General features: G+C 45.0%; 1 protein-coding gene across 1 annotated transcript; it reads left to right on the forward strand.

The window, feature by feature from the left end:
• The first annotated feature begins 2,524 nt into the window (after positions 1 to 2,524).
• Positions 2,525 to 20,030, forward strand: LOC139540422 (midkine-A-like). Its single transcript, XM_071344226.1, has 5 exons — positions 2,525 to 2,695; positions 18,066 to 18,154; positions 18,305 to 18,472; positions 18,734 to 18,898; positions 19,211 to 20,030. The coding sequence occupies exons 1-5, from the start codon at positions 2,691 to 2,693 to the stop codon at positions 19,225 to 19,227; spliced, it is 444 nt and encodes a 147-aa protein (XP_071200327.1). The 5' UTR covers positions 2,525 to 2,690; the 3' UTR covers positions 19,228 to 20,030.
• Positions 20,031 to 21,278: the final 1,248 nt, after the last annotated feature.

Genomic DNA, 21,278 nt, shown 5'->3' on the forward strand with positions numbered 1-21,278 from the left:
ACATGTGACTAACATGTTGCATTTATATTTTTGTTCAATGCATAATAATATACTAACATAACCATACAGACACGCCAATCAACTTAAAAGCACTAAAGAAGCCACATTATGACAATACATTACCTCAACAAAACATGTTGTCAATGAAAGAAACAAGGGTTGCTACTGTGTACACTGAGACCAACAGTGGGGCCACAAGAGCCAAACGGTGCTCTATAACCCAGTGACCAAACCTTACACAAAACCTTACGGTATTTAAATAGGTATTATTTATCCAACGGAATCATTCCCTGACCAAACAGGTGTTCCTCACACCATAGCAGAAGTCATGTGGACTTCATTGGGAAAGAAGGGGTTGTTTATGTTTATGACCATGGGTAAAAATGTGTACATTGTGGGTCTGTTGTGCAATAAGGACGCAGTGAATCATTGATGGATGATGTGGACAGCTAATTTGCTGGGTTGGAAAACCTGAGAATCAAGATGCGAATTACTGGTCCTAGTAGTGAAAACTGAAACTATATACAGTGGGGCAAAAAAGTATTTAGTCAGCCACCAATTGTGCAAGTTCTCCCACTTAAAAAGATGAGAGAGGCCTGTAATCTTCATCATAGGTACACTTCAACTATGACAGACAAAATGAGAAAAGAAAATCCAGAAAATCACATTGTAGGATTTTTAATGAATTTATTTGCAAATTATGGTGGAAAATAAGTATTTGGTCAATAACAAAAGTTTATCTCAATACTTTGTTATATACCCTTTGTTGGCAATGACAGAGGTCAAACGTTTTCTGTAAGTCTTCACAAGGTTTTCACACACTGTTGCTGGTATTTTGGCCCATTCCTCCATGCAGATCTCCTCTAGAGCAGTGATGTTTTGGGGCTGTTGCTTGGCAACACGGACTTTCAACTCCCTCCAAAGATTTTCTATGGGGTTGAGATCTGGAGACTGGCTAGGCCACTCCAGGATCTTGAAATGCTTCTTACGAAGCCACTCCTTCGTTGCCCGGGCGGTGTGTTTGGGATCATTGTCATGCTGAAAGACCCAGCCACGTTTCATCTTCAATGCCCTTGCTGATGGAAGGAGGTTTTCACTCAAAATCTCACGATACATGGCCCCATTCATTCTTTCCTTTACACGGATCAGTCGTCCTGGTCCCTTTGCAGAAAAACAGCCCCAAAGCATGATGTTTCCACCCCCATGCTTCACAGTAGGTATGGTGTTCTTTGGATGCAACTCAGCATTCTTTGTCCTCCAAACACGACGAGTTGAGTTTTTACCAAAAAGTTCTATTTTGGTTTCATCTGACCATATGACATTCTCCCAATCTTCTTCTGGATCATCCAAATGCTCTCTAGCAAACTTCAGACGGGCCTGGACATGTACTGGCTTAAGCAGGGGGACACGTCTGGCACTGCAGGATTTGAGTCCCTGGCGGCGTAGTGTGTTACTGATGGTAGGCTTTGTTACTTTGGTCCCAGCTCTCTGCAGGTCATTCACTAGGTCCCCCCGTGTGGTTCTGGGATTTTTGCTCACCGTTCTTGTGATCATTTTGACTCCACGGGGTGAGATCTTGCGTGGAGCCCCAGATCGAGGGAGATTATCAGTGGTCTTGTATGTCTTCCATTTCCTAATAATTGCTCCCACAGTTGATTTCTTCAAACCAAGCTGCTTACCTATTGCAGATTCAGTCTTCCCAGCCTGGTGCAGGTCTACAATTTTGTTTCTGGTGTCCTTTGACAGCTCTTTGGTCTTGGCCATAGTGGAGTTTGGAGTGTGACTGTTTGAGGTTGTGGACAGGTGTCTTTTATACTGATAACAAGTTCAAACAGGTGCCATTAATACAGGTAACGAGTGGAGGACAGAGGAGCCTCTTAAAGAAGAAGTTACAGGTCTGTGAGAGCCAGAAATCTTGCTTGTTTGTAGGTGACCAAATACTTATTTTCCACCATAATTTGCAAATAAATTCATAAAAAATCCTACAATGTGATTTTCTGGATTTTTTTTCTAATTTTGTCTGTCATAGTTGAAGTGTACCTATGATGAAAATTACAGGCCTCTCTCATCTTTTTAAGTGGGAGAACCTGCACAATTGGTGGCTGACTAAATACTTTTTTGCCCCACTGTATTCTACTTAGCTCTTTGGCTGGCAATTCACCTGCCATTCTGCAGGTTTCCCCCATACCTCTTTACATTCTGATAACAGACATGTGGTTCAGAATTTTGGATTGTAACATTACACTGACATAATATTTGCATCTAAGGCTATATTAAATGCAATATTAATATATTTGAGAGTCTACAGTGTTACTTGAGGACAACAGGTGTATTTAACAGTAATAAAAGGGATGTCACAAAAAAGGTGTAAGTGATAAACTTACTGTAAAAACACGTTTGAATGAATAATAATTCATGAAGCAGGCAGGTCTAAGAAATCATGACACTGTGTGTAATGCAAATTAGATGGGCTTGTTTTGCCTCCCATTATATGGATTAAAGTGATGCCACATGGATAAGTGATGTCACCGAGGGGTAGATTTAAACATTGTTCATATGCGACCAGCTCAAACTAGTTTCGAAAAAAAAGTAGGACGACACAGTAAACGCAAGCTGTAGTCTGGGTGCGGGAAGCAAACGACTACACAACCGGTATAGTGATTTGACTGTGAAGTTGCCTGTTTGTGAGAATGAAGTAAGTTGACGCACTGTTTTCTTATCCCGCATTTTTTTGTCAGTTTAAGGCATTCATTATTAAGAATCATAGAGCATATCCATATGTTATTTACATTGTTTCTTTGTTCACTGATTTGCTGTCGATGTTCAGAACAAGTGCATGCTTTGGTAGGCTGGGAAGTGCGCATTACGCACAAACCAAATCTCCAATTTGTTTAACGAACAATCAAATACCATATCGCTACAGACTGGGTTGTTACTCTATATTCTCAAACTCTAAGGTACATTTTGAATATACCGTTTTAAGACTTCTTACAATGGGAGGGAGATTTTTTTTAAACTTTGTTTTCACATTCCTACAGGAGCATCCTTGTGTTATCATTTAGCCCAACTCTATTAGGTGTTAGAAAGGGTATCCTATGGTGTTACTTGTTTAGCTTACAGGTATTACCACCTAAACCAGAATCAGATGTAATTATTCAATCAGATATAATTGTTCAATTCAAATATGGGAAATTCAGCTTTTTAGATTCAGCTTTTGATAGTGCAAGTGATCTAATTAATTGAGTTTGAATGATAGAAAAAGTGGTTTCTATTCATGATGGGACAATCATCAGACAGTGTGGTTTCTAAATGTGTTTGTTCTCCTGTCAAAACCTTCAAAATGTTGCGATTCATCTGACCCTGTAGGAAGCTACCATGGCTAGCTCATTGTTTGCCTTGGGGTTATATTTTACTCCCAATTAAAGCAACACTCTTCCTGCACTTGCAGGAAGTCAATCCTGCCAGAGATTTTCCACACACTTTTGTCTAGTTTTAGGTTATAAGGCATGGCATGGTAAGGTAAGGTAATCCTATATGAGACTATATTCAGGCTTTATAACTAAGTCATGGTTGAACTGAAGAAGAATGATTGGAGGAATGGAATGCACCCCCATCACTCTTTTATAGCTCCCTCCCTTGACAACAACTTTTAAAGATGTGATTTTCCCAAACTTTTAGCTAAGGCTTTGTTTGTCTTGTATGTAGTTGTGAGACAGTTGTTGTGAAGTAGCTGTGAACAGTTGTGACATCCTCAGCTCACGTTGTCTATTTGTTCAGTATGTCTGCGCATGTTGGTTCCATGGCTATAACAAGGTCCTGTCTTAGTAAAACCTTGCTTCACATTGTTTATACAGTGTTTGGTTGATATGATCATTTTGTTCTGGAGATCCACGACGGATCTGCGTTCCAGATCGTCTTTAAACGACTTTCATGAAGTTTGCCTTTTGGGAGAGTGAACTCTCCGGTTCATGAGGAAGTTCTCAAAATGTACTGCCCTCGCATCTACCAAAGGGAGCATCACGCTTATTTTCTTCATCTTAAGACTTCATTGTCTTCTTATGCAAATAGGTTTACATTCAGCTGGACAGTGGAGAGGCCTTGCTCCTAAGATGTGGCATGGGATCTGTGTTAGGGCTTTTGAGAGAAATGAAAACAGGCAAGAAGGCCCTTTGTTTTGGCCCAATGAATCAGTATTCCTTTGAGGGGACTCTAAAGGCCTTTCAGCAAGCGCTTGGCCTCTCCCTCCGCATGGCTGGAGCACAGAGAGGGAGAGGGAGCCTGCTGAGAGCCTGTTCTGTTCACACAAAAGCCCGGAGAAGCCCTCCACATTTGGGGCCGGGAGACGAGCGGGATTTGCTCGGCCGGCTGACGTGTGAAAGAACGGACTCATTTAATGGAGGCCTTTCTCTTGAAACTGAACTCTCAAAGAAGACTCTGTAATTTCCCAGCCCAGTAATGGAGGGGGGGGGGGGGGTGGAGAGAGAGGAAGAGATGTATGGGTTATTGACACATTTAATGTATTCAAAGGGGATGCCTGTGGCCCACATATTAAGGGGATATACTGCCGTACTTGTTGATTGAGCACTCATCAAGTAATGGCAGAAGGCTTGAAGGCGTTCAGTTGATTCAGTGAGACAAAGGTTAACTAGGCAAAATATTATGATCGGATAAGAGCAATGTAAGAATCCATTAGCCTACTTTCATCATGCATAACTGTCAACAGGAAAATGTCTGTAAGTGGTGTATAGATGTACACTACCGTTCAAAAGTTTGGAGTCACTTAGAAATGTCCTTGTTTTTGAAAGAAAATAAAATGTTTTGTCCATTAAAATAACATCAAATTGATCAGAAATACAGTGTAGACATTGTTAATGTTGTAAATTACTATTGTAGCTGTAGCTGGAATATCTTCATAGGCGTACAGAGGCCCATAATCAGCAACCATCACTCCTGTGTTCCAATGGCACGTTGTGTTAGCTAATCCAAGTTTATAGTTTTAAAAGGCTAATTGATCATTAGAAAACCCTTTTGCAATCATGTTAACACAGCTGAAAACTGTTGTTCTGATTAAAGAAGCAATAACACAGGCCTTCTTTAGACTAGTTTAATATCTGGAACATCAGCATAACGTCAAGAGTGAAGAGGCGACTACGGGATGCTGGCCTTCTAGGCAGAGTTGCAAAGAAAAAGCCATATCTCTGACTGGCCAATAAAAATAAAAGATTAAGATTGGCAAAAGAACACAGACACTTGACAGAGGAACTCTACCTAGAAGGCCAGCATCCCGGAGTCGCCTCTTCACTCTTGACGTTGAGACTGGTGTTTTGCGGGTACTATTTAATGAAGCTGCCAGTTGAGGACTTGTGAGGAGTCTGTTTCTCAAACTAGACACTCTAATATACTTGTCCTCTCGCTCAGTTGTGCACCGGGGCCTTCCACTCCTCTTTATATTCTGGTTAGAGCTAGTTTGCGCTGTTCTGTGGAGGAAGTAAGACACAAGGTACAAGATCTTCAGTTTCTTGGCAATTTTTCGCATGGAATAGTCTTCATTTCTCAGAACAAGACTGACGAGTTTCAGAAGAAAGTTATTTGTTTCTGGCCATTTTGAGCCTGTAAACGAACCCACATATACTGATGCTCCAGATACTCAACTAGTCTAAAGAAGGCCCGTTGTATTGCTTCTTTAGTCAGAACAACAGTTTTCAGCTGTGCTAACATAATTGCAAAAGGGTTTTCCAATGATCATTTAGCCTTAACTTGGATTAGATAACACAACGTGCCATTGGATCACAGGAGTGATGGTTGCTGATAATGGGCCTCTGTACGCCTATGTACAGTTGAAGTCGGAAGTTTACATACGCTTAGGTTGGAGTCATTAAAACTCGTTTTTCGGGCCTCCCGGGTGGCGCAGTGGTCTAGGGCACTGCATCGCAGTGCTAGCTGCGCCACCAGAGTCTCTGGGTTCGCGCCCAGGCTCTGTCGCAGCCGGCCGCGACCGGGGAGTCCGTGGGGCGACGCACAATTGGCCTAGCGTCGCCCGGGTTAGGGAGGGTTTGACCGGTAGGGATATCCTTGTCTCATCGCGCTCCAGCGACTCCTGTGGCGGGCCGGGCGCAGTGCGCGCTAACCAAGGGGGCCAGGTGCACGGTGTTTCCTCCGACACATTGGTGCGGCTGGCTTCCGGGTTGGAGGCGCGCTGTGTTAAGAAGCAGTGCGGCTCGGTTGGGTTGTGCTTCGGAGGACGCACGGCTTTCGACCTTCGTCTCTCCCGAGCCCGTATGGGAGTTGTAGCGATGAGACAAGATTGTAATTACTAGCGATTGGATACCATGAAAATTGGGGAGAAAAGGGGAGAAAAGAAAAAAAAAGTAAAAAAAAAATACTTGTTTTTCAACCACTCCACAAATTTCTTGTTAACAAACTATAGTTTTGGAAAGTCGGTTAGGACATCTACTTTGTGCATGACCCATTTAATTTTTCCAACAATTGTTTACAGACAGATTATTTCACTTAAAATTCATTGTATCACAATTCCAGTGGGTCAGAAGATTACATACACTAAGTTGACTGTGACTTTAAACAGCTTGGAAAATTCCGGAAAATGATGTCTTGGCTTTAGAAGCTTCTGATAGGCTAATTGACATCATTTGAGTCAATTGGAGGTGTACCTGTGGATGTATTTCAAGGCCTACCTTTAAACTCAGTGCCTCTTTGCTTGACATCATGGGAAAATCAAAATAAATCAGGAAGCTCAGGAAGGAGATGCGTTCTGTCTCCTAGAGATGAACCGTCATAAAAAAGCCAGACTACAGTTTGCAACTTGCCATGGGGACAAAGATCGTACTTTTGGGAGAAATGTCCTCTGGTCTGATGAAAGAAAAATAGAACTGTTTGGCCATAATGACTATCGTTATGTTTGGAGGAAAAAGGGGGAGGCTTGCAAGCCGAAGAACACCATCCCAACCGTGAAGGACGGGGGTGGCAGCATCATGTTGTGGGGGTGCTTTGCTGCAGGAGGCTGGTGCACGTCACAAAATTATATGGATACATTGAAGCAACATCTCAACACATCAGTCAGTTAAAACTTGGTCGCAAATGGGTCTTCCAAATCGACAATGACTCCAAGCATACTTCCAAAGTTGTGGCAAAATGGCTGAAGGATGATAAAGTCAAGGTATTCGAGTGGCCATCACGAAGCCCTGACTTCAATCCTATAGAAAATGTATGGACAGAACTGAAAAAGCGAGTGCGAGCAAGGAGTCCTACAAACCTGACTCAGTTACACCAGCTCTGTCAGGAGGAATGGGCCAAAATTCACCCAACTTATTGTGGGAAGATTGTGGAAGGCTACCCAAAACGTTTGACCCAAGTTAAACAATTTAAAGGCAATGCTACCAAATACTAATTGAGTGTATGTAAACTTCTGACCCACTGGGAATGTGATGAAAGAAATAAAAGCTGAAATAAATCATTCTCCCTGTTATTATTCTGACATTTCACATTCTTAAAATAAAGTGGTGATCCCAACTGACCTAAGACAGGAAATTTTTACGAGGATTAAATGTCAGGAATTGTGAAAAACTGAGTTTAAATGTATTTGGCTGAGGTGTATGTAAACTTCCGACTTCAACTGTAGATATTCCATAAAAATTTGCCGTTTCCAGCTACAATAGTCATTTACAACATTAACAATGTCTACACTGTATTTCTGATCAATTTGATGTTATTTTAATGGACAAAACATTTGCTTTTCTTTCAAAAACAAGGACATTTCTAAGTGACCCCAAACTTTTGAATGGTAGTGTATTTGCGTGGTTTTCCATGTAATCATGGAAACAAAAATACAGATACTAGTAGGCTATGTTCATAGGCTAAAATGATCCAACAACTAAGATGAAGGACAGTTAGTTAACTGCAGAGTAACTTCAAAGTAAAGTTGTCTATAAACTTACTGAGAACAGAACAAAGTATGTTATAATAAGTACAGTGTACTGCATTGAGGTGCAGTAACTCATAGCAACACATATAGTGCCTTCAGAAATTATTCACACCCTTGACTTTTTCCACATTCCATATTACAGCCTGAATTTAGAGTAAATTGAGATTTTGTGTCCCTGGCCTACACACAATAACGCATAATGTCAAAGTGAAATTACACTGAACAAAAATATAAATGCAACATGTAACAATTTCAAAGATTTTACTGAGTTACAGTTCTTATAAGGAAATCAGTCAATTGAAATAAATGAATTAGGCCCTAGTCTATGGATTTCACATGACTGGGAATACAGTTGCATCTGTTGGTCACATATTTCTTTAAAAAAAAGCAAGGGTGTGGATCATAAAACTAGTCCAGCATTTGCGACCACCATTTGCCTCATGCAGTGCGACACATCTCCTTCAAATAGAGTTGATCAGGCTTTCGATTGTGGCCTGTGGAATGTTGTCCCACTCCTCTTCAATGACTCTGCGAAGTTGCTGGATATTGGCGGGAAATGGAACACGCTGTTGTACACGTCGACCTAGAGCATCCCAAACATGCTCAATGGGTGACATGTCTGTTGAATATGCAGGACTTGGAAAAACTGGGACATTTCAGCTTGTGTACAGATCCTTGCAACATGCATTATCATGCAGAAACATGAAGTGATGGCGGCGGATGAATGGCACGAGAATGGGCTTCAGGATTTCGTCATGGTATCTCTGTGCATTCAAATTGCCATCAATAAATTGCAATTGTGTTCATTGTCTGTGCTTATGTCTGCTCATACCATAACTTCACCGCCACCATGGGACACTCTGTTCACAACCGTCTGTACCTGGCCATCTGCCAGGTACAGACGATCTCTCAGGTGAAGCCAGATGTGGAGGTCCTGGGCTGGCGTGGTTACACTTAGTCTGCGGTTGTGAGGCCGGTTGGACGTACTGCCAAGTTCTCTAAAATGACGTTGGAAGCGGCTTATGGTAAAGAAATTAGTATAAAATTCTCTGACAACAGCTCTGGTGGACATTCCTGCAGTCAGCGTACCAATTGTACGCTCCCTCAAACTTGAAACATCTGTGGTGTTCTGTTGTGTGAGAAAAACTGCACATTTTAGAGTGGCCTTTTAATGTCCCCAGCACAAGGTGTACTTGTGTAATGGTCATGCTGTTTAATCAGCTTCTTGATATGCAACACTTGTTAGGTGAATAGATTATCTTGGCAAAATGCTCACTAACAGGAACAAATTTGTTCACAAAATTTGAGAAAAATAAGCTTTTTGTGCATATGGAAAATTTCAGGGATATTTTATTTCAGCTCATGAAACATGGGACCAACACTTTACATGTTGCATATATATTTTTTGATTAGTGTATGTTTTTTTTTGTTTTTTGGGGGATAAAAATAAATGGTATAGAGCTAAGCACAAGCAAAAATCCTAGAGGTTCGAAAGCAGACTTGGTTCAGTCTGCTTTCGAACAGACACTGGGAGACAAATTCACCTTTCAGCAGGACAATAATCTAAAACACAAGGCCAAATATACACTGGAGTTGCTGACCAAGACGACACTGAATGTTCCTAAGTGGCCTAGTTACAGTTTTGACTTGAATCGGCTTGAAAATCTATGGCAAGACTTAAAAATGGCTGTCTAGCAATGATCAACAACCAACGTGACAGAACTTGAAGAATTTTTAAAAGAATAATGTGAAAATATTGCACAGTCCATGTGTGCAAAGCTCTTAGAGAATACCCAGAAAGACTCACAGCTGTAATCACTTCCAAAGGTGATTCTAACATGTATGGAGGTGTGAATACTTAAATGAGATAGTTCTGTATTTCATTTTCAATAGATTTGCAAAAATCTCTAAAAACATGTTTTCACTTTGTCAGTATGGGGTATTGTGTGTAGATGGGTAAAAAACATGTTTTTAATTCAGGCTGTAACACAACAAAATGTGGAATAAGCCAAGGTGTATGAATACTTTCTGAAGGCACGGTAGCTGACTAAACTCCACTCCATGGTGAAGGAAGTTTCTGATGAACTCCACCAACGGAGTGGAGCAGAGACCAGCCTTTTTGGAATTCAGGTCTGACTACATTGATTCACCCAAGATCAATACTTTAAAAATTATGTTTTTATTAAATGCTAACCTTGTACCTATGTTTGCCCTCTGTAGTTATGTGTCTTTGTGTGTTTGCTGTCAATAAACGTTAATCAAATACAAGTACTGACTGTGTACTTGTTGAGATTCAATTGGCACATGCGCATTTGCGCTGAGTTGCCATCTTAGATCAAGAGCGATGAACAAACAGTTGGTGGTTGTATATGATGGACAAACATAGGTACAAAGTTAGAAAGTTTCCTAGTCCTGACTAGCATGTGAAGGCGGCATTAGTAAGTTGATGCCCAACTCAACAGTCGATGAGGTGGCACGCAACCATTGGTTGATGCAATGCAACGCCTCCTTTGTTCCTCTGGTAATGTAGAGGTTAACCCAGGCCCTGCAGCCCTCAGCATCACTCCAACTCCCCAGGCACTCTCATTTGTTGACTTCTGTAACCGTAAAAGCATTTGTTTCATGCATGTAAACATTAGAAGCATCCTCCCTAACTTTGTTTTATTCACTACTTTAGCACACTCCGCCAACTCGGATGTCCTAGCCGTGTCTGAATCCTGGCTTAGGAAGGCCACCAAAAATCCTGACATTTCCATCCCTAACTATAACATTTTCCGACAAGATAGAACTGCCAAAGGGGGCGGAGTTGCAATCTACTGCAGAGATAGCCTGCAGAGTTCTGTCATACAAGTCTGTGCCCAAACAATTAGAGCTTCTACTTTTAAAAATCCACCTTTCCAGAAACAAGTCTCTCACCGTTGCCGCTTGTTATAGACCCCCTTCGGTCCCCAGTTGTGCCCTGGACACCATATATCTATCTTCAGAGTTCGTACTGTTAGGTGACCTAAACTGGGACATGCTTAACACCCCGGCCGTCCTACAATCTAAGCTAGATGCCCTCAATCTCACACAAATCATCATGGAACCTACCAGGTACAACCCTAAATCCGTAACCATGGGCACCACCTTAGATATCATCCTGACCAACCTGCCCTCTAAATACACATCTGCTGTCTTCAACCAGGATCTCAGTGATCACTGCCTCATTGCCTGCATCCGTAATGGGTCTGCGGTCAAACGACCACCCCTCATCACTGTCAAACGCTCCCTAAAACACTTCAGTGAGCAGGCCTTTCTAATCGACCTGGCCCGGGTATCCTGGAAGGATATTGACCTCATCCTGTGAGGATGCCTGGTTGCTCTTCAAAAGTGCTTTCCTCTCCATCTTAAATAAGCATGTCCCATTCAAGAAATGTAGAACTAAGAACAGATATAGCCCTTGGTTCACCCCAGACTTGACTGCCCTTGACCAGCACAAAAACATCCTGTGGCGTTCTGCATTAGCATCGAATAGCCCCCGCGATATGCAACTTTTCAGGTAAGTCAGGAACCAATGTACTCAGTTAGGAAAGCTAAGGCTAGCTTTTTCAAACAGAAATTTGCTTCCTGTAGCACTAATTCCCAAAAGTTTTGGGACACTGTAAAGTCCATGGAGAATAAGAGCATCTCCTCCCAGCTGCCCACTGCACTGAGGGTAGGAAACAATGTCACCACCGATAAATCTACTGTAACGGCAGCCTTCCCTCTCTTCACGAGGAGAGAGAGTGTAACAGGGATCGGACCAACACGCAGCGTAGCCAGTGCTCAACATGTTTAATACGACAAATAAACGTGAACACTTGTGAACACACAAAACAAAATAACAAAAGTAGCAAAACCGATACAGTCCTTTCTGGTGCAGACAAAACACAGAGACAGGAAACAACCACCCACAAAATCCCAACACAAAACAAGCCACCTATATATGATTCTCAATCAGGGACAACGATTGACAGCTGCCTCTGATTGAGAACCATATTAGGCCGAACACAGAAACAGACAAACTAGACACACAACATAGAATGCCCACCCAGCTCACGTCCTGACCAAAACTAAAACAAGCAAAACACATAAGCACTATGGTCAGGACGTGACAGTAACCCCCTCCTGAGGTGCGGACTCCGCACGCACCCCTAAAACTCAAGGGGAGGGTCTGGGTGGGCATCTGTCCGCGGTGGCGGCTCCGGCGCAGGACGAGGCCACCACTCCACCATTGTCTTTGTCCCCCTCCTTAGTGTCCTTTGAGTGGCAACCCTCGCCCCCGACGTTGGTCTAGGAATCCTCACCAAGGTCCCCACTAAATTGAGGAGACAGCTCAGGACAGAGAGGTAGCTCAGGACAGAAAGGTAGCTCAGAACAGAGAGGTAGCTCAGGACAGAGAGGTAGCTCAGGACAGAGAGGTAGCTCAGGACAGAGAGGTAGCTCAGGACAGAGAGGTAGCTCAGGACAGAGGGGCAGCTCCGGACTGAAGGGCAGCTCCGGACAGAGAGGCAACTCCGGACTAAAGGGCAGCTCCGGACTAAGGGCAGCTCCGGACTGAGGGGCAGCTCCGGGCTGAGGGGCAGCTCCGGGCTGAGGGGCAGCTCATGACTGGAGGGCAGCTCATGACTGGAGGGCAGCTCATGACTGGAAGGCAGCTCATGACTGGAGGGCAGCTCATGACTGGAGGGCAGCTCATGACTGGAGGGCAGCTCATGACTGGAGGGCAGCTCATGACTGGAGGGCAGCTCTGGCAGCTCCTGACTGACTGGCGGCTCTGGCAGCTCCTGACTGGCTGGCGGCTCTGGCAGCTCCTGACTGGCTGGCGGCTCTGGCAGCTCCTGACTGGCTGGCGGCTCTGGCAGATCCTGACTGGCTGGCGGCTCTGGCAGCTCCTGACTGGCTGGCGGCTCTGGCAGCTCCTGACTGGCTGGCGGCTCTGGCAGCTCCTGACTGACGGACGGCTCTAGCGGCTCCTGACTGACGGACGGCTCTAGCGGCTCCTGACTGACGGACGGCTCTAGCGGCTCCTGACTGACGGACGGCTCTAACGGCTCGGGGCAGACGGGCGGCTCTGACGGCTCGGGACAGACTGGCGGCTCTGACGGCGCTGGGCAGACGGATGGCTCAGACGGCACTGGGCAGACGGAAGGCTCAGATGGCGCTGGGCAGGCAGGCAGCTCAGACGGCGCTGGGCAGGCAGGCAGCTCAGACGGCGCTGGGCAGGCAGGCAGCTCAGACGGCGCTGGGCAGGCAGGCAGCTCAGACGGCGCTGGGCAGGCAGGCAGCTCAGACGGCGCTGGGCAGGCAGGCAGCTCAGACGGCGCTGGGCAGGCAGGCAGCTCAGATGGCGCTGGGCAGGCAGGCAGCTCAGACGGCGCTGGGCAGGCAGGCAGCTCAGACGGCGCTGGGCAGGCAGGCAGCTCAGATGGCGTTGGGCAGGCAGGCAGCTCAGATGGCGCTGGGCAGGCAGGCAGCTCAGACGGCGCTGGGCAGGCAGGCAGCTCAGACGGCGCTGGGCAGACGGCCGACTCTGACCTGCTGAGGCGCACAGTAGGCCTGGTGCGTGGTGTCGGAACTGGTGGTACCGGACTGGAGACACGCACCTCAAGGCTAGTGCGGGGAGCAGGAACAGGGCACACTGGACTCTCGAGGCGCACTATAGGCCTGGTGCGTGGTACCGGCACTGGTGGTACCGGACTGGAGACACGCACCTCAGGGCGAGTGCGGGGAGAAGGAACAGTGCGTACACGTCTCTGGAGACGCACAGGAGGCTTGGTGCGTGGTGCCGGAACTGGAGGTACTGGGCTGGAGACACGCACCACAGAGAGAGTGCGTGGAGGAGGAACAGGGCTCTGGAGACGCACTGGAAGCCTGGTGCGTGGTGTAGGCACTGGTGGTACTGGGCTGGGGCGGGAAGGTGGCGCCGGATATACCGGACCGTGCAGGCGTACTGGCTCCCTTGAGCACCGAGCCTGCCCAACCTTCCCTGGTCGAATGCTCCCCGTAGCCCGCCCAGTGCGGGTAGGTGGAATAACCCGCACTGGGCTGTGTTGGCGAACCGGGGACACCATGCGTAAGGCTGGTGCCATGTATGCCGGCCCGAGGAGACGCACTGGAGACCAGACGCGTTGAGCCGGCTTCATGGCACCTGGCTCAATGCTCACTCTAGCCCGGCCGATACGTGGAGCTGGAATGTACCGCACCGGGCTAAGCACACGTACAGGAGACACCGTGCGCTCTTCCGCATAACACGGTGTCTGCTCGTACTCCCGCTCTCCACGGTAAGCATGGGAAGTGGGTGCAGGTTTCCTACCTGACCTCGCCACACTACCCTTTAGCCCCCCCCCCCCCCTCCCAATACATTTTTGGGATTTCTTCTCGGGCTTCCAGCCACGCTTCCGTGCTGCCTCCTCATACCACCGCTCCTGGGCTTTAGCTGCCTCCATCTCTTCACGAGAGCGGCGATATTCTCCAATGTGAGCCCAGTGTCCTTTTCCCTCCAGAATTTCCTCCCATGTCCAGGAGTCCTGTGTAGTGGGCCGCTGCTGCTGCTGCTGCCCGTAGCCACGCTGCTTGGTCCGAGTTTGGTGGGTGGTTCTGTAACGGCAGCCTTCCCTCTCTTCACGAGGAGAGAGAGTGTAACAGGGATCGGACCAACACGCAGTGTAGCCAGTGCTCAACATGTTTAATACGACAAATAAACGTGAACACTTACAAAACAAAATAACAAAAGTGGCAAAACCGATACAGTCCTTTCTGGTGCAGACAAAACACAGAGACAGGAAACAACCACCCACAAAATCCCAACACAAAACAAGCCACCTATATATGATTCTCAATCAGGGACAACGATTGACAGCTGCCCCTGATTGAGAACCATATTAGGCCGAACACAGAAACAGACAAACTAGACACACAACATAGAATGCCCACCCAGCTCACGTCCTGACCAACACTAAAACAAGCAAAACTCATAAGCACTATGGTCAGGACGTGACATCTACGATAATCGATCATTTCATTAAGTATTTTTCCACGGCTGGCCATGCTTTCCACCTGGCTACCCCTACCCCGGCCAACATCTCAGCATCCCCTGCAGCAACTTGCCCCCCCCCCCCCCCCCCCCCGCTTCTCCTTCACCCAAATCCAGACAGCTGATGTTCTGAAAGAGCTGCAAAATCTGGATCCCTAAAAATCAGCTGGGCTAGACAATCTGGACCCTCTCTTTCTAAAATTATCCGCCAAAATTGTTGCGACCCCTATTACTAGCCTATTCAATCTCTCTTTCGTATCGTCTGAGATCCCCAAAAATTGGAAAGCTGCCACGGTCATCCCCCTCTTCAAAGGGGGAGACACTATAGACCCAAACTGTTATAGACCTATAGATCCTGGCCTGCCTTTCTAAAATCTTCAAACGCCAAGTTAATAAACAGATCACCGACCATTTCGAATCCAAACCGTACCTTCTCCACTATGTAATCTGGTTTCCAAGCTGGTCATGGGTGCACCTCAGCCACGCTCAAGGTCCTGAAAGACCAGGACCGCCATCGATAAAAGACAGTAATGTGCAGCCGTCTTCATCGACCTGGCCAAGGCTTTCGACTCTGTCAATCATTGCATTCTTATAAGCAGACTCAATAGCCTTGGCTTCTCAAATTACTGCCTCGCCTGGTTCACCAACTACTTCTCAGATAGAGTTCAGTGTGTCAAATCGGATGGCCTGTTGTCCGGAACTCTGGCAGTCTCTATGGGGGTGCCACAGGGTTCAATTCTCGGGCCGACTCTTTTCTCTGTATATATCAACGATGTCGCTCTTGCTGCTGGTAATTCTCTGATCTAATTCTACGCAGACGACACCATTCTGTATATATCTGGCCCTTCTTTGGACACTGTGCTAACAAACCTACAAACGAGCTTCATCGCCATACAACACTCCTTCCGTGTCCTCCAACTGCTTTTAAATGCTAGTAAAACTAAGTGCATGCTCTTCAATCGATTGCTGCCCGCATCCTCCTGCCCGACTAGCATCACTACTCGGGACGGTCCTGACCTAGAATATGTGGACAATTACAAATACCTAGGTGTCTGGCTAGACTGTAAACTCTCTTTCCAGACTCACATTAAGCATCTCCAATCCAAAATTAAATCTAGAATCGGCTTCCTATTTCGCAACAAAGCCTCCTTCACTCATGCCGCCAAACATACCCTCGTAAAACTGACTATCCTACTGATCCTTGACTTCGGCGATGTCATTTACAAAATAGCCTCCAACACTCTACTCATCAAACTGGATGTATTCTATCACAGTGCCATCCGTTTTATCACCAAAGCCCCATATACTACCCACCACTGCGACCTGTATGCTCTCGTTGGCTGGCCCTCACTACATATCTGTCGCCAAACCCACTGGCTCCAGGTCATCTATAAGTCTTTGCTAGGTAAAGCCCCGCCTTATCTCAGTTCACTGGTCACCATAGCAACACCCACCCGTAGCACGTGCTCCAGCAGGTATATTGCACTGGTCATCCCCAAAGCCAGCACATCCTTTGGCCGCCTTTCCTTCCAGTTCTCTGCTGCTAATGACTGGAATGAATTGCAAAAATCTCTGAAGCTGGAGCCTTATATCTCCTTCTCTAACTTTAAGCATCAGCTGTCTGAGCAGCTTACTGATCACTGTACCTGTACATAGTCAATCTGTAAATAGCTCACCCAACTACCTCATCCCCATATTATTACTTACCCTCTTGCTCTTTTGCACCCCAGTATCTCTACGTGCACTTTTTATTTAAATTTTTTTATTTCACCTTTATTTAACCAGGTAGGCCAGTTGAGAACAAGTTCTCATTTACAACTGCGACCTGGCCAAGATAAAGCAAAGCACATTTTCTCTGATGAATCCCCTTTCCGATTGTTTGGGGCATCAGGAAAAAAGCTTGTCCAGAGAAGACAAGGTGAGCACTACCATCAGTCCTGTGTCATGCCAACAGTAAAGCATCCTGAGACCATTAATGTGTGGGGTTGCTTCTCAGCCAAGGGAGTGGGCTCACTCACAATTTTGCCTAAGAACACAGCCATGAATAAAGAATGGTACCAACACATCCTCTGAGAGCAACTTCTCCCAACCATCCAGGAACAGTTTGGTGACGAACAATGCCAGCATGACGGAGCACCTTGCCATAAGGCAAAAGCAAAAGAAACTCCCCAGACTGTAATCCCATTGAGAACTTGTGGTCAATCCTCAAGAGGCGGGTGGACAAACAAAAACCCACAAATTCTGACAAACTCCAAGCATTGATTATGCAAGAATGGGCTGCCATCAGTCAGGATGTGGCCCAGAAGTTAATTGACAGCATGCCAGGGCGGATTGCAGAGGTCTTGAAAAAGAAGGTCAACACTTCAACTATTGACTCTTCGCATCAACTTCATGTAATTGTCAATAAAAGCCTTTGACACTTATGAAATGCTTGTAATTATACTTCAGTATTCCATAGTAACATCTGACAAAAATATCTAAAGACACTGAAATAGCAAACTTTGTGGAAATTAATATTTGTGTTATTGTCAAAACTTTTGGCTACGACTGTAGTCAGGCAGGAACTCAACCATGGTCACTCACAAGTTACAAACCATCCCAACCATCCAATCATCCAATCACAAGCTACAGCCTAGGTGTCTCTGTCAATTAGAAAAAAAGTTAATACTCTGGCTTGAAGAGAGTGCATAGTATGATTAATGTTGCTGTAACATTATGTCATCATAGTAGGATCAACACCAATGGCTACATTGCAGATGTGTGACAGATTTAAGATGTAACTTAAGCACATCCAATATTGTACAACATAAGCCAGTACATTATGATGATGGCTCACAAAAATGCTGTTAAAATGGGGTTGGTCATGTAAAATAAACGGAGTGGCTGTGCATCTGAGTTCTCTTCCCGACAGCTAAAGGTCCGAAGCCTCTGCACAAATACAACTCCCAAAAGCATAAAAAAGATATAGGACATACATGGAACCATAATGTGTTTTGATCATCTCTTTCAGCCCAGTGGCTAGTAAACTTTCCAATAATATGTTGATAATGATATTACATTTTCTCTCCACAGAATGCAAGGTGTGTTCTCAGTGACACTTGTGCTGCTTGTGGCCTTGATGGTCACAGCAGAAGCAGCACACAAACATGGTGACAAAAAAGGTGAGACGTGATCAAACTACATTAATGTGTACAGTATGTCAGATTTAAAAAAATATATATCCCTTTGAAGGAGCTCATGTTATGTTGTGTTACAGCAAATGTCAGGCAAAATCAATTACATTTTTACTTGTTTTATTTTTGGTGCCACAGGTCAGAAAGCCAAAGAGGGGGGCAAAGCAGAGTGTGCTGAGAAGCGCTTTGGGAAATGTGTGCCCAATGCTGGTGACTGTGGAGATGGGTTCCGTGAGGCCACCTGCAGTGAGCACACCACCAAACACAAGTGCAATATCCCCTGCAACTGGAAGAAGGCCTTTGGTGGTAAGAGGGCAAATGTTGGAGATGGATGTGGTCCTGACATACACATACAGTACATACATATAATCACATATATGTAAATATACTACATGTATCTGCATTCTGTACCATCATCATTAAGTAACTAGGGTCCATAGTTTTTCATGGTCACTGGTCAGGTCTCATCGGGGTCAGGAAAAACTCTGGTCCCTAATCATAACGGAATTAGATGAACATGTTTTTATGGATGTTTTATATGATAAAATAGATGGTATTTCTTTCTAGCTGACTGCAAGTACAGGTTCACCAATTGGGGCGAGTGTGACACGACCACCGGCACCAAGAGCCGGTCAGGAACCCTGAAGAAAGACCTGTTCAAGTTAGACTGCGAGGCCACCATCACGGTGACCAAACCGTGCTCCTCCAAACCCAAGGGGAAGGGAGGAAAAGGTAGGTCGGATCTCATTTATTAGATCGCCATAGGACAAACCCAGCGGGCAAAACTGGTCGAAATTCTGTTTGTTAAGGGGATGTTGAATACTGATGGCATACTCCTTAGCAGGTATGCGTTTGTCACTAAACTGGAAAAGCAGGTTCTCCGAAACAACATTAAAACACAAATCCAACGCTGCAGAAAATGAAGCAATTCATATGCTGAAAGGAATTTCATAGCCACCATGTCAAAATCCAATTTGCCCTTTGACTGAGAATAGCCCAATCGAATCCAAACACCAGACTTTTTCTTCTTCTTTTTTTTTCTAGGGAAGAGGACAGAGTGACAACTAAAGAGTGAAGCTTGAGGACTGACTGAGACACAGCAGGTGTGACTTCTGGCTTACTTCAGCAGCACAGTCGTCACCCTCCTTTGCCAAACACTCAGCCAGTGTCTCTGACTGTGTCCAACATGACACCCTATCCGTTATATAGTGCACTACTTTAGACCAGAGGGCCCTGGTCAAAAGTAGTGCACTATATAAGGGATAGGGTGTCATTTGGGATGTAGTATCTGTCTCTGCCGCTAAGCGCTTTGTCCTTCTCAAAACAACAACAACAACAACCCAACAATCTCTGTCTATACTCTCATGTTCATGTCTTTTCACGAAAACAATCTTGTTATGTGTTTTTATTTGTTTTAAGGGTTCAAAAAAAATCTTGACATTCTTCTCAGTAGGCAACTTGACATATAAGTCAGTCTTCATAGTTTTAGGCCATCCTATGTTTGTTTTTTAACAGAAAATGTAAAGAACTCAACTTCTATAGATAGTTGTAATAAAGCTATAGTTACAAAATTAAACATAAACAAACAACACGATGAACAAAATTATAATATTTCTTCAATGATCGTGAGTGTCGTTGACCATGTTCCAGAAGCTCAAAAATAGATATTTTAGAAGATTTTAGAGGAATAGATTTTGTAAGTGGATATGTGTACTGTCTATATCCAGGAAACAAATATTAGAATTCTATGGAACAATGGAACTCCTCTGCAAAATGTATTTTTGAACTATAGAAATGACTGGATTTGCAACATAAGGTTTGTATAAAATAATAAAATACTGTACTGTTGTTTGTATAACAAAAATTTGTTGTGTTTTGTCTGAATACTTTTCATATTAAGTAATTGTTTTTCTCAAATCAAATCAAATCAATGTTTATTTGTCACCGAATACAACAGGTGTAGGTCACCTTACAGTGAACTGCTTACTTACAGGCTCTAACCAATAGTGCAAAAAAGGTGTTAGGTGAACTATAGGTAAGTAAAGAAATAAGTAAAAAGACAGGCTATATACAGTAGCGAGGCTATAAAAGTAGCGAGGCTACATACAGACACCGGTTAGTCAAGCTGATTGAGGTAGTATGTACATGTAGATATGGTTAAAGTGACTATGCATATATGATGAACAGAGAGTAGCAGTAGCGTAAAAGAGGGGTTGGTTGGTGGCGAGACACAATGCAGATAGCCCGGTTAGCCAATGTGCGGGACCACTGGTTGGTCGGCCCAATACAGGTAGCATGTATGTACATGAATGTATAGTTAAAGTGACTATGCATATATGATAAACAGAGAGTAGCAGCAGCGTAAAAAGAGGGGTTGGGGGGGGGGGGGGGGGGCACACAATGCAAATAGTCCGGGTAGCCATTTGATTACCTGTTCAGGAGTCTTATGGCTTGGGGGCAAAAACTGTTGAGAAGCCTTTCTGTCCTAGACTTGGCACTCCGGTACCGCTTGCCATACGGTAGTAGAGAGAACAGTCTATGACTGGGGTGGCTGGGATCTTTGACAATTTTTTGGGCCTTCCTCTGACACGCCTGGTGTAGAGGTCCTGGATGGCAGGCAGCTTAGCCCCAGTGATGTACTGGGCCGTACGCACTACCCTCTGTAGTGCCTTGCGGTCAGAGGCCGAGCAATTGCCGTACCAGGCAGTGATGCAACCAGTCAGGATGCTCTCGAAGTTGCAACTGTCGAACCTTTTGAGGATCTCAGGACCCATGCCAAATATTTTTTGTTTCCTGAGGGGGAATAGGCTTTGTCGTGCCGTCTTCATGACTGTCTTGGTGTGTTTGGACCATTCTAGTTTGTTGTTGATGTGGACACCAAGGAACTTCAAGCTCTCAACCTGCTCCACTACAGCCCCGTCGATGAGAATGGGGGCGTGCTAGGTGCTCCTTTTCCTGTAGTCCACAATCATCTCCTTAGTCTTGGTTACGTTGACGGAGAGGTTGTTATTCTGGCACCACCCGGCCAGGTCTCTTCTGTGTTAATTATAGGGGAAAACACTTTATCGAACCTGATTTGTACAACATGTAGACATTCATTTTGGAAGACTTT

Source organism: Salvelinus alpinus, chromosome 15 (genome assembly GCF_045679555.1).
Source record: "Salvelinus alpinus chromosome 15, SLU_Salpinus.1, whole genome shotgun sequence".
NCBI classification, from domain to species: domain Eukaryota; kingdom Metazoa; phylum Chordata; class Actinopteri; order Salmoniformes; family Salmonidae; genus Salvelinus; species Salvelinus alpinus.